The sequence below is a fragment of the Schistocerca gregaria genome, chromosome 2 (genome assembly GCF_023897955.1).
Source record: "Schistocerca gregaria isolate iqSchGreg1 chromosome 2, iqSchGreg1.2, whole genome shotgun sequence".
In the NCBI taxonomy this organism is placed as follows: Eukaryota; Metazoa; Arthropoda; class Insecta; order Orthoptera; family Acrididae; genus Schistocerca; species Schistocerca gregaria.
In genome coordinates, this window is record NC_064921.1 from 601,295,250 (window position 1) to 601,310,499 (window position 15,250).

The following is a 15,250-nucleotide window of genomic DNA, read 5'->3' on the forward strand; positions in this document are numbered from 1 at the left end:
CGAACCATTAAATTTCCATTATAAGAGGTAGAATGGGCTGTTAGGGGACTTTTGTAAACGGCTTGTATGCGTAGAAAGATCTGAATCAACGCGCATTATTAATGTATGCATGAGTTCTTGTTAATTCAACACACAATGGTTGGTCACTATAATAAACACTGTAATTGAGATCGTCTTTAAGATATTGAAAACATGATTTTTTTATAGTAACTGACGTGATAGTAACTGAGATGCCAGCAAGTGGCTAGCAGATAGCAGGTAATTTCTGACGATTTTCTAGTTAGCCACGTAAGAATGGCGCTGGCCCCGGTTGAGTGGGTGACAAGGAAGATTTTTCACGAACGTTAGCGGGAACGGACAATCTAAGGAACCTGCAATCGATACAACTAGTCGTCCCAAAATATGTTGATCTGAAAGTCGTAGGATATATGCATAGTTTTCTTTCAAATTTTCATAAGACATATTAGAACTGCTGTATCATTTGATTTCTTTGAAAAATGCTGCTGTTCCTGTTGTCACACAGGTGAGCACATGTACTTCGACGTCAGTATTAGAAAGCCTAGGGTATAGTGGTTAATAGAACTAACATGTCACGTGGTCAAGACGGTTTGCTTCTGGGCTAATATTAAACTGTCGGACACAGTAACGTAGTAGTAGTGGTTTCTGTTCACAGATTCCACTTCTGCTCTGGGCGCAGAGCCTCAGCGACGAGAGGCTGAAGATACACGCGGCGCCCTGGACGGCCCCACACTGGATGAAGGCCTCCAATGGGACGACCGGCATCACCTGGCTACAGCCCAGATACTACCAGGTCTGGGCCAACTACTTCGTCAGGTAAGATCCAGCGAGATGCGTCAGTGCATACACTGCAGCGAAACAGCAGTAACCAAAGTGTGCGCTTTAATTAAGCTGTCAAGACACGCTGTTATGTTCACCTTCTGACAGAGAAATCTCACTAGGCTGTGGCTGATTATCAACAGATAATACTTTGTGATTAATTGAAGGGAGGAAGGAAGGAAGAATAAGTGTAACGTCCCGTCGACAACAAAGTCATTAGAGACGAACTACAAGCTCGTATCGCGTCAAGGTTGGGGAGGTACATCGGCCGTGGCCTTTCTTAGCTATGTAGGAAAATCATAAAAATAACTTCTGTGTTTGATAAGTTACGTTTTTTTGCATAATACGATGGATGTAGGTGGTATGCGGGACTGGTGGGAAACGTTGATGGGCGATTATGAATGGAATAATACAAGACAGTGAGACCAGAGCAATTACCTGGGGATTGGTTCGAAATATTCTCCGTCTCGAATCAACGCATGAATGTTTTAAATAGCAATCCATCTATGGACATCATATTCTTGTCACTTTGTTTGAGTAAGAAAACGCTAGCAGTGCCCTAAACTCATTGCAAGGACATCATTAATGTTTCAAAGTACTTTGTTGAACATTATTCAGCTCCATCTTGGTGGTATGGTACTGCACCTTTCATTGCTACTATTTCTTTTTAAAAAAAATGGTCGGATGTTGAAGAATGATCTTCATTGACTCAAGAACGACACGTTTCGCCTGGCTAGGGCATGTTAAACAATCAGAAATTTTCTGCTGCAAAGCATCCCTCAAGAATTCATACCGCCTAAAACGTACTAAAAGGCACCTCATGGAGGCGACGACACGCCTAGTAGCGCCGAACAGGACGTCGCAAGCAAGCTGTTAGCTGCCGTACACTACAGCGGCCCTAGAGGCCCATCCATGTTCACATGGTGCATACATAGGAATGACAGGAGCAGGTGCCAAATTTTGGGCTACTGGTAATGACAGCGCCAAGCTGATCTGCCGTCGGGTGTACAGTGTCATACCATTGTAAAATCAAATAGTAATGGATAAATTAAGAAATGAATGAAACATAATAGATCATATGGGAATACACACAATGCAGAACATGCCAGATCGAAAGCTATGCACAGAAACATAGAAAACTTTTACTCTCAAAATCAGCGTAAAAGAGTAATGATATAAAATACGTAGATCAATGAAATAAAGTTTAGACTACAAATATATGGCTAAACGGTAACAATACGAAAAAGACAAAATATAACTGCAAATAAATGACAAGTGACCAAGGCCCTGGTAATAAAAACCTAAAAACTAAGAAATTGTTTAAAATTGGAAGCATGAAATCATAGATAATCTGATTCTTGCCTGATAACTGATCATTGAGGAAACATATCCTTCTTAGTGCGTGATGTTTAAAAATTACAATTTCTTCAACCAGATTGAGCCTCTTACGTTTTGGAGCGTGGTGCAAAACCCTTAAGTTTCCGAGCGTAGGTGGTTGATGGACACTAGATTTAAGGTGCTCAGTTAAGGCGAAATCATGCGTAACCTGCCCCTTCCTAGTGAGTAAATGCTCCTGAACCTAATTTTAAAAGACCTTCCCGTCTGGCCAATATCAGCTGCTTGACTTTCACAGCATTCGAGCTTATACATGCCATAGGAAGCTCATTTTATCTTTCAGGGGACGCTCATTGTAAATGTATTGATGTTAGATTTTATTGGACATGGTATTCACTGTTCTTATATTCTGACAAAGAATATAGTATAGGATACTTTATATAAAAATAAAAAAGTTTAGCAAACCTGCAATTTTGAGGTTCGGGACTGAGAGTGCCTTCTCGGTCGTCTGGATATGCATTTTCCTTGTAGCCATTATAGAAAGCGCCATATTTCAAGTTTTCCAGTTCCTTTGTAACAGATTCAGCGCAAGGTGATATGCTGGATTATTACAGCTCGCCTGGTTTCTCGGTCCCGTTAATAACAGAATGTGTAGGAAAATCCAGCTCAGTTTATTGGATTTGCTAAAAGTTGAAGTAACGACAAGTATGTCTGTTACCAAGAAAATGGTATTGACATCGTCTAGCCTTGGTTGGATGTGATAACCAAGGCCGTTGCTGAGCATGTTTAGCTGTTTTTGTTTGAAAACTGTGTCCATAAATTTGATAACAAGCTCCAGATAGGGAAAGTGGGACTTTGTTCTCTTATCACAGTGATATGCAGTCTGACAATAAATATTCCGAAGATTATTTAGTTTACGCCCTTGTAAACTAGTAATTAATTGGGCATTACCGGGGTGAGACTATTTCACGCGAGGCATTTCCAAAAGACTTGGCTTTTAGGGATCATATGTGGATGACATAGTAATTGTCTTTGGCGGTGAAGGATTCGATATTATGCTTCTGGTCAAAGAGTTTAACAATCTTCATAGCTAAATGGTCTTTAAGCAAGAGGGCATGAATAGCCATGGTATTCTCAACTTCCTTGATTTGCAGCTTTGACTCACTAATGAGTCTATAAATTTGACATTTATCGCAAGCCATCTTCAAGCGAATCAATTATACACGCTACGTCGTGTCATCCCTATAATAACGAGATACTTATATCAATAATCCAGCATATCACAGAAATTTCAGCTGGCGCTGAATCTATTACAAAGGAACTGTAAAACTTGAAATATGTCGCTTTCTATAATGGCTACAGTCCCTCCACCGTTTACAAACAACAACAACAAACATCATTGGGTCTAATTTATGGCGTGTAATGCGACAAGTGCGGTTCAACCCCTTGACTAGTTTGAGCCAGGACATTTCGACCAAGAGGATCCACATGTGAGCCCGAAAATCTTTGGGATGTTAGCTCGTGGGAGTGAGACAAGATTGTAGCCTATCCCCGATACGAAGCGGACTAACATGACCGATCTACCTTACATTTATTGGAAATATTTTACCTACCCTATTTAACGTAGTGCCACTAAATATTTGATGGACAGACAGCTGCCATACAACGGAGCTCCTCTAGGCGCGCAGTCCGGAACCGCGCGACTGCTACGGTCGCAGGTTCGAATCCTGCCTCGGGCATGGATGTGTGTGATGTCCTTAGGTTAGTTAGGTTTAAGTAGTTCCAAGTTCTGGGGGACTTATGACCACAGTAGTTAAGTCCCATAGTGCTCAGAGCCATTTTTTGAACAACGGAGCTCCGGCACACTTTGACGTCAGTGTGTGGAATCACCTGAAGGTCGCGTATCCAAATCGATGGATTGGTAGAGGTGGAGAGTTGCATCAAACCAGTCTTAGGACTGAAGGCCACAACAACAGCAACGATTGCTGAAATGGAATGTCCCATGAGTCTAACTCCAACTACCACTCCGCGTTCACAGTCTGTTCATTCCCGTCGTGTGGTCATAATCAGGTCGGAAACCTTTTCCCAGGAATAACTTGAGTTATAATCACAGCTGTAACAATGAATTGCTCTTTTATACGTTGTGTACGCTATACTACCGTCATCTTTACATGTGCATATCGCTATCCCGTGAATTTTGTCACCACTGTGTAACTGAATAAAAAAATAAAAGGCTAAATGGTGTGACTGGGAATATGAGAAAAACTGTGACGGCCACGTGTCGCCTGCAGGTTCCTGAAGGAGTACAGACGGCGCGGCGTCGACGTGTGGGCCGTGTCGCTGCAGAACGAGCCCACGTCCGGCGCCGTCGTCAACTACGGAGTCAACAGCATGGGCTGGAGCGCCCAGGGGCTGCGCCGGTTCCTCGAGGGTTTCCTGGGCCCCACGCTGCGCCGCGACTCCTCCGTGGCCAACACGGACATCTTCATCGGGGAGGACACTCGCGCGTACTTGGATTGGACCCGCCAGGTGAGGCTCGCGCGCCTCCCTGTCTTCCTCCAGGGGCTGACAGCACTGAAGTTTCTTCTCCTTGACTGATTACAACAATCAGGATTAGGCTGGAAATGTGTCAACCATTCTGATCAAGACATATCGCTGTCAGCCACTAGTTACATATGTAAGTGGGCTTCAAAAAAGTGAGTTAGTCAGCTGTCTCCCGCTAAGACCATTGCACAATAAGATGGTGCATTGTCAGAGGACAGTACACTTCCTGAGTTATATGCCGACAACGTTTTGGCTTCATACAGATAACAGGTTCGTCAGAGGGTGCGAGTGAAACTGCGAAGAAGATGTATACGTGTTCCTAGCTTGAAGTGCAGGATGAGTATAATTAAACATCCACTACCTGAGCCAGTGCAGACTGACAAATATATTGCCCAGTCACATTAATTTGACCACCTATCAACAGCCTGAATAACCACCTTTTTTAATGCGGACCACTAAGAGATGCGCAGGAAGTGAGTCAATGAGGTTGTGGAAGATGCCGACAGGAATGTAGAGCGATGCCGAATCCAGCGTCGTGGCTAGCTGTGCTAGGTTTATCGGTGGAGGATCCATGGTGCGAGCAACCCGATCCAAGAGGTCCTAGAAATAACTGGTTAGATTTAATTCCGGCGAATCTGGTGACCAGGGGAGCACGGTAAAGTCATCCTGGTAATCCTAGAACTACACACATACGCTGCCTGCTGTGTGACATGTCGCACTGCCCTACTGACATCGTGGCGAGAAAAATCAACTGCATGTAGGGGTGGACATCGTCGCCAAGGCTAGATGCTTGCTTGTGTTGGTCCATTGTGCCTTCCAGAATGACGAGATCACCCAGGGAATGCCACTAAAACTTTCCCCAGGCCATAACGCTCCCTCTTTCGGCCTGGGCGCTACCGACGATTGTTGCAGGGTGTCTACTTTCAGACGTACGTGCCAACTGCCATCTGTCCGATGGAGAGTAGAATGTGATTCATCTAAAAATACCATCTGTCACCGCTCACTGGACGTTCAGTTACGTTCATCGCCGTGAACTGCAGTCAGCATGATTGCGTGAACCAGGCGCCATTTGCAGAAGCGCATATGAAGCAATGTTCGTAGCACCTTGGTTCACCTGTGTGGTCAGTTACTCAACAGTTGCTCGTCTATTCGTCCTTACACATCTCCGCAGCTGTCGTTTTAAGGTCCGAGGTTCATTACAGTCGTCTCGGCTCCAGTTTTGCTTAGCGCCATTCTATCATGTACCGTATACTTTAACCATGGGGTCACACGAACGGTTTACAAACTTAGCCGTTTCGAAAATACTTCCATCCTTGGCCCGAATACCAATGATTGTTCCCTTTTGGACGTCAAACAACTCGCCCCATTTCCATATTACAACGAAGACTGCAATGGAGTCTGCATCCACTTGCAATGGTGTCTGCGTCCACCTCGACATTCTTTATATATTCTCCACTGCTCGTGCTGCCACCTAGTTATGTACCTTAACGTTGAACTTTGGTGATGGTCACATTAATGTTACTTGATAGCATATTTATTGCATATGCACCCAATTTTAAAGGAATGATGTTCACCCTGCATGCTGCAGGGCTTGTGCTGTTAGCACTGCTAGTGTGATGACTCGCCGTTAGATGCCACATCTGGTACGGCGACGTAGGGTTCAAACACAAGGCTGGGCTGAAGTTGACGACATGTGACCTTGGAACATTTTTTGGAGCGATGCAGCACTATTTACGCTCACTGGTGAAGTATAGCACTCACAAATGTCGAATTTCGGGATCGTCATCGCCAACGAACGTTCATGAAGTTCCCTTGCGTCACTGTGTAGTGTAGTTTGACGGCATAGTTCATGATTGTTCCATACTTTTCTCTCAGGAATTCAGACCCCAAGAACCAAGGACATGTAGCGTGAACGGCACACGTTACGGTGATTGCTAAGCCAACATGTGTCCCATGTTCCACGGTACGGAGATTCTTTGGGAGCAACTGTTTGGATACTCGATGGTGTTTCACCTCACATTGCTCGTAAGATCACACGGTACCTGCGTAACACTCTTGACCAAAACCGAATCATTGGTCGATCGTGCGTGCCCATTAAGATTGCCAGATTTGAACCTGTGTTAGTTCTGTCTATGGGGTTACCTGAAGGACAGAATTAAGTAATGGGATATCAACAGATAGTGGAGCTTAAAGATGAGCATAGCGGGTGAGGTAGGCAACATTTCACCTGAAGTGTTTCGGACAGCAATGTCTAGTGCGGTAGCATGCCATGGTAGATGCAGACGGTCGTCACAATGTCCGAAGTTTCTAACCTGGAAGGTAAACGTGCTACGCAGTTAAATAATGTTACCTTTTCTTGTTGAAGTTAAAACTTGTTTCCATCAATGGATTATTAGTTATTTCTCTTCCTCATTTCCTTAGAAATTTTCCCATCAAGTATCATTCTTCAAGGGGACCCTCTCAAGTAGCGAAAATTTAATTATAACCTGCCTGGAAATGGGACAGTAAGATTCTTGTGGGAAAATCGTCTAATCTACACACGGTTTTGCCGTGAAATTCTGGCTGTACGTGGGGTAAATGCAGTAATACGTTCATCCGTAATTAAACAGTGCCAACAACTGATTCAAGGCCTCACAGATGTAGGAGATGCTTGCCGAGAATGAAAGCGATCAACGTCGACCACTGACCACAGTGTGCAGGCAATCTAGGAACTGATTCGCGGCAATAGTAGGCATTCCAGGGATGAGGACAGTCACTCGGTGGTTCTCAGGTGGCTTCTTTCTATACTCCATGAACTGAACGATTGTTATAACGTTCCTATTCTTGTTAACAGAGGCTTGGCGGCTACGCTGAAAAACTGTGCCATGTATCTGTGTCACTTCGTAGTGCAGTATTCAGTCAACGCTTCTTGGCCTGTCATAATAATGTGCAACTTACTTTTTTAAGTCCTCAAATAATATTAGAGAAAAAATAATCGTCCAACGAAGTCTGAGGAGGGTAGGGGACGCTAACTGGAGCACACTTCCACATCAGCATAGGCCGCAAATGCACCATTGTGGAAGGACGACCGCAGAGCAAGAGCCAATTGGTGCCCAACGTGACTACATTTTTCTTATATGCTGTCCAAATCGATTAAATCGCGAACTGTAAGTTTTTCTCTAAGGAAATGCAACCATAAAGAAAACTGATTTCATTTAGTACATTCTTGATGGCAGTCTATCCGTCTACAAGATGACAACCATGAGGCCCCACCCTTGAACTAAGCACTTCAGTTGTGCATAATACCTCGGTGTTTAAAGCTGAACTAACGAGCGTTTGAGAGGATGGCGGTTCAGATCCCCATCTGGCTTTGAGACAGGTCTTCTGCTGTGTCATTCAGTTGATTAAGGGGGGGGGGGGAGAGGGAGGGGGGGCTAGAACGTCAAACGGATCGACTTGGTGCAGGAGAAGCATTACAGTACATTTAAATTTTCACTCTCTTTACTTTTACAAACAAATTCATAAAACATTGTCGCATAACCAAGACGAATTCAGGATTCACACTCACAGCAGTGGAAACAAAACAAAATAAAACAAATAATTTTTTTTTCATGTGAAATTTCATCATTTTTTCACTTACTGTTGACTGCATTTGTTGCTATAGGTACACTTTTTTTCATAAGTAAGAGAGATTCTTCGATGAATTTGGCGCAGCATACAAACCATACTCACACTTGTATGAAACTCTAGAATTTATTTAATTTATGAAAACAGAACTGAGTTGTTACATTTTAAACTTCATGTTTAGAAAAACCTCAAATTTTGTAGTTAATTATATCAATTTTTACCACAGTTTTTAATACATTTGGAAAATTCTATAGTTTCATACACGTGTAAGTATGTTTGTATCCTGTGCAAAATTCATCGAAGAATGTATAAAGTTCAGACAGTGGAAATTAAAATGTCCTGTGGTGCCTCTCATGCTCCAAGTCGGCCCGTTTGACGTCCTACCTCCCTTAACATAAATGCTGTTACGTTGGCCTGGAAAAAAAAGCAGCTGGTTTGATGCCCCATCCTTCTCCAGCCCAGTTTCTACTCCGTCTCTAATGACCTCGTCCTCAATGGGACCATAAACGCTAATGTTTCATTCTTATGGGTAAATGAAATAATATTCTGTTTTTCTTCTACCACCTCAAGGCCCCCCACAGGAATTGCAGAATCAAAGACATGGCACCTCAGGGACACCATGACCAATTTTTGTATAATGAAAATGCAACGTTCAAAACTTTTTTCTTATTTTTTTTCATCACCTTCACTCTAGCGCAAAGGAAATGTTCAGGTCTAAAGCTAGTGCTACAAAAACTAGTTTATCCAATAACGTGAGTACACTGAGGTTCAATGTTACATCCTCACCCCGTTCGACAATCTGCTTTGTAGCTCTGGTTTTATATCTGAACATGATCTCTGCGCCGGAGTGAAACTGGTAATAATAATAAAAATTGTTGTGAGTGTCCCAGATAGTGTTTCTTCATTATTGGGAAAACTTTTTGGAATTAATGGATTGGGTTATATGGAAATGTACATTAACGCTGTTCCGTTACAGTGTTTCAAAAAATAAATTCTTTTAATGAACTGTATCAAAATGAAATACATTTCTTTCACTGCTCTCAGCATTCCTGAGAGTTCCCTTTGATGAATCAGTGGATTATGTAACTGAAGAAAAATTAATGAACTAATCCATTCCATATTGTTTAGATTATTCATCTCCAGCATATATGCCATAATCCTGTACCAGACAGTCAAAACTATCGGGCACATTCTAAATACCATAGAAACATTTCGGTCGCAGCCATCATCGGATCAAAAAATAAAAACAAATGTAGATATATGATTCAGTACAGTTGTTGACGGGATAGTTTACATATAGGTAAGCTGAAACTTCCTGGCAGATTAAAACTGTGTGCCAGACCGAGACTCGCACTCAGGACCTTCGCCTTTCGTGGGCACGTGCTCTACCAACTGAGCTACCGAAGCACGACTTACGCCCCGTCCTCACAGCTTTAATTCCGCCAGTACCTCGTCTCCTACCTCCCAAACTTCACAGAAGCTCTCCTTGGTAGAGCACTTGCCCGTGACAGTCAAGGTCCTGAGTTCGAGTCTTGGTCTGACACACAATTTTAATCCGCCAGGAAGTTTTATTTCAGCGCACACTCCACTGTAGAGTGACAATTTCATTGTAGGTAAGCTTATTGGACAACATAGGTTTCACCCTCTTGAAAGAGCATCCTGATATTTTCGGAGCGTTGAAAATGGCGTGCAGCTAGTACGAGGGAATGTGCTACCCTCCACGGCTGACGTAAATTTGGAATCTGAACTGGTGAATATGTGCCAGTCGGTTGTGTGGAAACAGCGCAGTAAGGATGGCATACAAGATGAGGTGACAGAATGGCAGGAAGGAGCTATCGTTTTGGATATGCACATAACGCACCGCGTATTACTTTGCCTTATTTGTTGGTGTATCAAAACGGATTGTCCAACGTGTCTTCATGGAACTGTGTACCACTCGCACCCACGTAACAAATCGCATGAACGATGATCGTAAAAAGATGCAAGAATCAGTTGGTAAGTAATGTCACACTTTTTTTCTGAATATATGTTGGTTTTATTCAGGAATCTAATACACTATGTTATTCTCCTTTCTTTTGGCTACATAACCCTATTTTCCAATGCTATCTCCGTTCAGTGGCGGCTGCCTTACGCCTGCATGCCCTCATTGTACCACTCCACTGGTCGACGTCTGAGCCAAAGGCTTTTGCACCAACAACCTCTCCATCACCCACGTACTGCTTCTCGAGAAGTGCATCCTTCATTGAGCCAAGCAGGTGGACCTTGGAAGGTGCGAATCCGAGCTGTAGGGTGGATGAGGAAGAACAGGCCAGTGAAGTTCTGTGAGCTCATCTTGGGTGCGTAGACTTGTGTGAGGCTTTGCGTTGTCATGGGAAAGGAGACATTCGTTTGCATTTTTGTGGAGACAAACACTGTTTCTTCAGTTTCCTGAGGATAGCACGATACACTTGCGAGTTGATTGGTGCAGCGCAGTGGAAGGAATCAAGCAGAATAGCCCTCCAGAGTTCCAGAAGACGGTCGCCATGGCTCTACGGGTCGAGGCTCCTAACTTTCCTTTGAGGAGAGGTGGTGTGGTGCGGCTCGAAGTGAAGAGTCCACGTTTCATCGCCTGTGACAACGTTCAACAAGAAATTGTCACTATTAGCCTCGTAAGGCCCAAGCGTTTCAACAGAGATGGTCCTTCGTTGCTGTTTATGGTCTTCTGTAAGGCGGTGAAGAATCCAACTGGCACACACGCTTGAGTACCTCAACTGGTGGACGAGTGTGTCAGCACTACCAACAGACACGTCCAGTTGTGCAGCGAAGTGTTTGATTTTGACCCATCGTTTACCTAGAAAGAGAGTGTCTACACGGTCCAACATGTGTGGTGCTGGTCGGCACGTGGAAGATTGGACAGGTTTGCGCTACCTTCTTGCGATGATGACAGACACCTCTCCCAAAGATTCACCTTGCTTTTGCTCACTGCCATATTTTCGTAGACATTCTGCAAGGACCTATGAATATCTGGGATGCTGTGGCTTTCCATCAAATGAACGCTGTGACAGATGTCTGTCTCGAACGCACTTTCGTTACATATACCATTTTGAAGGCTACGTATAGCGCTGCTATATATAGGAATTTCGAGAAACTATAAGGGATGAAGCAGGAATATTCCACGATATCCCACAACAAGTTGAGGAGTTTTTCTACTGAAGATGACCGAGGAAAAAAATGTGTTTAGCTACACTCTGAACGCCCCTCGTACTAAGCGAAAAGCAGGGAAGATAAGTTCTACTATTTGCCAATGACAATCGTTCCTAAGCATACAGAAATTGCTGCTGTCAGTGGGTACAGAGATATCGCAACCAGTTTCCCGGCGAACATTGCAAAGGCAACTACATGCAGCTGACATGTACCTCATAAAAGTCCATTACTCAGAGCGCCACATGAAGTTCCGCGTCATCAATAGATCAAATAACACAACTACGTAGTAGCTGTCTCTAGGCGTTTGGTGCGGTCCGTCAAGCGATTTGCCTTCTTTTTTCAAGCGTCGAAATACGTCGAGTAACCGATGGTGCAATGAGTTGTTTGACCCACCGTGCGTGGAGGGTCAATTTCAGTATGGAGTTGGTTCTGTGATGTTTTGGGGGTGTTTTTAGTACGGTGGTATAGATCCACTCACTGAGAAGGCAGTGAACATCAGATAGACTATTTCATTCTCGTTGGCCAAGTTTCTTATACATCTTCGTTGTGAGCATTATGTGGACACTCCCACCTTTCATAATGACAACAGCTGTCTTCACGTAGCTGCATGCATACGTTCCTCATCCCTGGTTTGACGAACAGTCAGGTACAATATCGCACCTCAACTGGCCCAATAAATGATCCGATCTTAATACCATAGAAAATGTCTGGCATTACAGTACTTGGAACAGCAGGTGAAAGATAGGAATCATAATACACAGCATGGCAGCTCTACGCGATACAGTCGTCCATGAGTCGCTTCAGCTGCATATGTTACATCAGAATAATCTCTTTCTCATCGAACTGTAGCCATTAGTAAGGCTAGACCTGGTGCTTCGTGCTATTGGTGTGATGTCTCTGTGGGGTGTCTAATTTTTCGTCTACAGTTGATTTTATATTCATGAACTGATTATTTATATTTCCGAAACGAGTCATAAGGAATAACGGAATATTGAACACACTGAAATCAGAGGATTTCCTGTTAGTGGTGAGAAAGGTAGTAGTAAGCTGCACGTGGTCCACAGATCCTGAATGGCGCGGCAGCGCGTCGGCTGACTAACGGCGTCGCGGTGCACTGGTACCAGGACTCCACCACCGGCACCGCCGCGCTGGACGAGTTGCACCGGAAACACAGCGACCTCTTCATCCTCTACACGGAGGCCTGCTACGGTAAGTGGCCCTCCACTCGGGCCTATGTCTCTGGCTACCTGCAGAACAGCACAGTGGGGCCTAAATAAAGTTGGGTAGCCAATACACACACTAACACGCTAAATGTCCTGAAATACACTCCTGGAAATTGAAATAAGAACACCGTGAATTCATTGTCCCAGGAAGGGGAAACTTTATTGACACATTCCTGGGGTCAGATACATCACATGATCACACTGACAGAACCACAGGCACATAGACACAGGTATCAGGGCATGCACAATGTCGGCACTAGTACAGTGTATATCCACCTTTCGCAGCAATGCACGCTGCTATTCTCCCATGGAGACGATCGTAGGGATGCTGGATGTAGTCCTGTGGAACGGCTTGCCATGCCATTTCCACCTGGCGCCTCAGTTGGACCAGCGTTCGTGCTGGACGTGCAGACCGCGTGAGACGACGCTTCATACAGTCCCAAACATGCTCAATGGGGGACAGATCCGGAGATCTTGCTGGCCAGGGTAGTTGACTTACACCTTCTAGAGCACGTTGGGTGGCACGGGATACATGCGGACGTGCATTGTCCTGTTGGAACAGCAAGTTCCCTTGCCGGTCTAGGAATGGTAGAACGATGGGTTCGATGACGGTTTGGATGTACCGTGCACTATTCAGTGTCCCCTCGACGATCACCAGAGGTGTACGGCCAGTGTAGGAGATCGCTCCCCACACCATGATGCCGGGTGTTGGCCCTGTGTGCCTCGGTCGTATGCCGTCCTGATTGTGGCGCTCACTTGCACGGCGCCAAACACGCATACGACCATCATTGGCACCAAGGCAGAAGCGACTCTTATCGCTGAAGACGACACGTCTCCATTCGTCCCTCCATTCACGCCTGTCGCGACACCACTGGAGGCGGGCTGCACGATGTTGGGGCGTGAGCGGAAGACGGCCCAACGGTGTGCGGGACCGTAGCCCAGCTTCATGGAGACGGTTGCGAATGGTCCTCGCCGACACCCCAGGAGCAACAGTGTCCCTAATTTGCTGGGAAGTGGCGGTGCGGTCTCCTACGGCACTGTGTAGGATCCTACGGTCTTGGAGTGCATCCGTGCGTCGCTGCGGTCCGGCCCCAGGTCGACGGGCACGTGCACCTTCCGCCGACCACTGGCGACAACATCGATGTACTGTGGAGACCTCACGCCCCCCGTGTTGAGCAATTCGGCGGTACGTCCACCCGGCCTCCCGCATGCCCACTATACGCCCTCACTCAAAGTCCGTCAACTGCACAAACGGTTCACGTCCACGCTGTCGCGGCATGCTACCAGTTTTAAAGATTGCGATGGAGCTCCGTATGCCTCGGCAAACTGGCTGACACTGACGGCGGCGGTGCACAAATGCTGCGCAGCTAGCGCCATTCGACGGCCAACACCGCGGTTCCTGGTGTGTCCGCTGTGCCGTGCGTGTGATCATTGCTTGTACAGCCCTCTCGCAGTGTCCGGAGCAAGTGTGGTGGGTCTGACACACCGGTGTCAATGTGTTCTTTTTTCCATTTCCAGGAGTGTACTTGTTGGATGTATTCTGGTGTGTGTCCCCCTACATATAATTTTTAAAGCTATTCCTCGTGTCTCGATGCATGTAGTAACATCATGTCCTTTCATTCAGACTGTGCCAGCCCATCATAGCCAATGTTTCAGAACAACAGGAAATAACTTCTGTGGTACTATAGATAGCTGAATCACTGACAGTGGGTTTCTCTTCACCAAAGATTGCAGCTACAGTCTGGAACCGCGAGACCGCTTCGGTCGCAGCTTCGAATTCTGCCTCGGGCATGGATGTTAGTGATGTCATTAGGTTAGTTAGGTTTAAGTAGTTCTAAGTTCTAGGCGGCTGTTTACCTCAGAAGTTAAGTCCCACAGTGCTCAGAGCCATTTGAACGAATGATTCCAAGACTTAAGAGCCGCCTGAAGAGTATCGTTAATGACTTTGGAGATGGCAGGTAGCAATGCATATCTCACACCTGCAGGCCCACGGAATAATCACGATGGTGGATCAGTCACTTTTAACACCGGTTTTTATTTATTCATTTTTTGTCATCTGTACTCAGAGTAGTTTCATGGTGCCTACCACGACTTCTCTCCTGTGCCAACCCCTTCGTCTCAAAGTAGCAGTTATTCCGTCCCTTCTCGATTATTTGTTGTACATATTTCAAATGGTTCAAATGGCTCTGAGCACTATGGGACTTAACTTCTCAGGTCATCAGTCCCCTAGAACTTAGATCTACGTAAACCTAACTAACCTAAGGACATGACACACATCTATGCTCGAGGCAGGATTCGAAACTGAGACCGTAGCGGTCACGTGGTTCCAGACTGAAGCGCCTAGAACCGCTCGGCCACAGGGGACCGTGTATATATTTCAATCACTGCCTTCCTCTACAGTTTTGCATTCAACAGCTACTTATAATACCATGGAAGTTACTCAATGAAGCCATAAAACTTCTGCTATCATAGGCCTGAATCATGTGTGCCCACTAACAAGACGGAATAGGACGATAGGACAT

General features: G+C 45.2%; 1 protein-coding gene across 1 annotated transcript in view; it reads left to right on the plus strand.

The window, feature by feature from the left end:
- LOC126334544 (lysosomal acid glucosylceramidase-like) overlaps positions 1-15,250 on the plus strand; it is a 127,305-nt gene that overhangs the window by 85,005 nt on the left and 27,050 nt on the right. Inside the window, exons 5-7 of the mRNA XM_049996909.1 lie at positions 674-834; positions 4,464-4,701; positions 12,570-12,714. Coding sequence (XP_049852866.1) covers positions 674-834; positions 4,464-4,701; positions 12,570-12,714 — 544 coding nt within the window. The remainder of the gene's footprint in view (positions 1-673; positions 835-4,463; positions 4,702-12,569; positions 12,715-15,250) is intronic.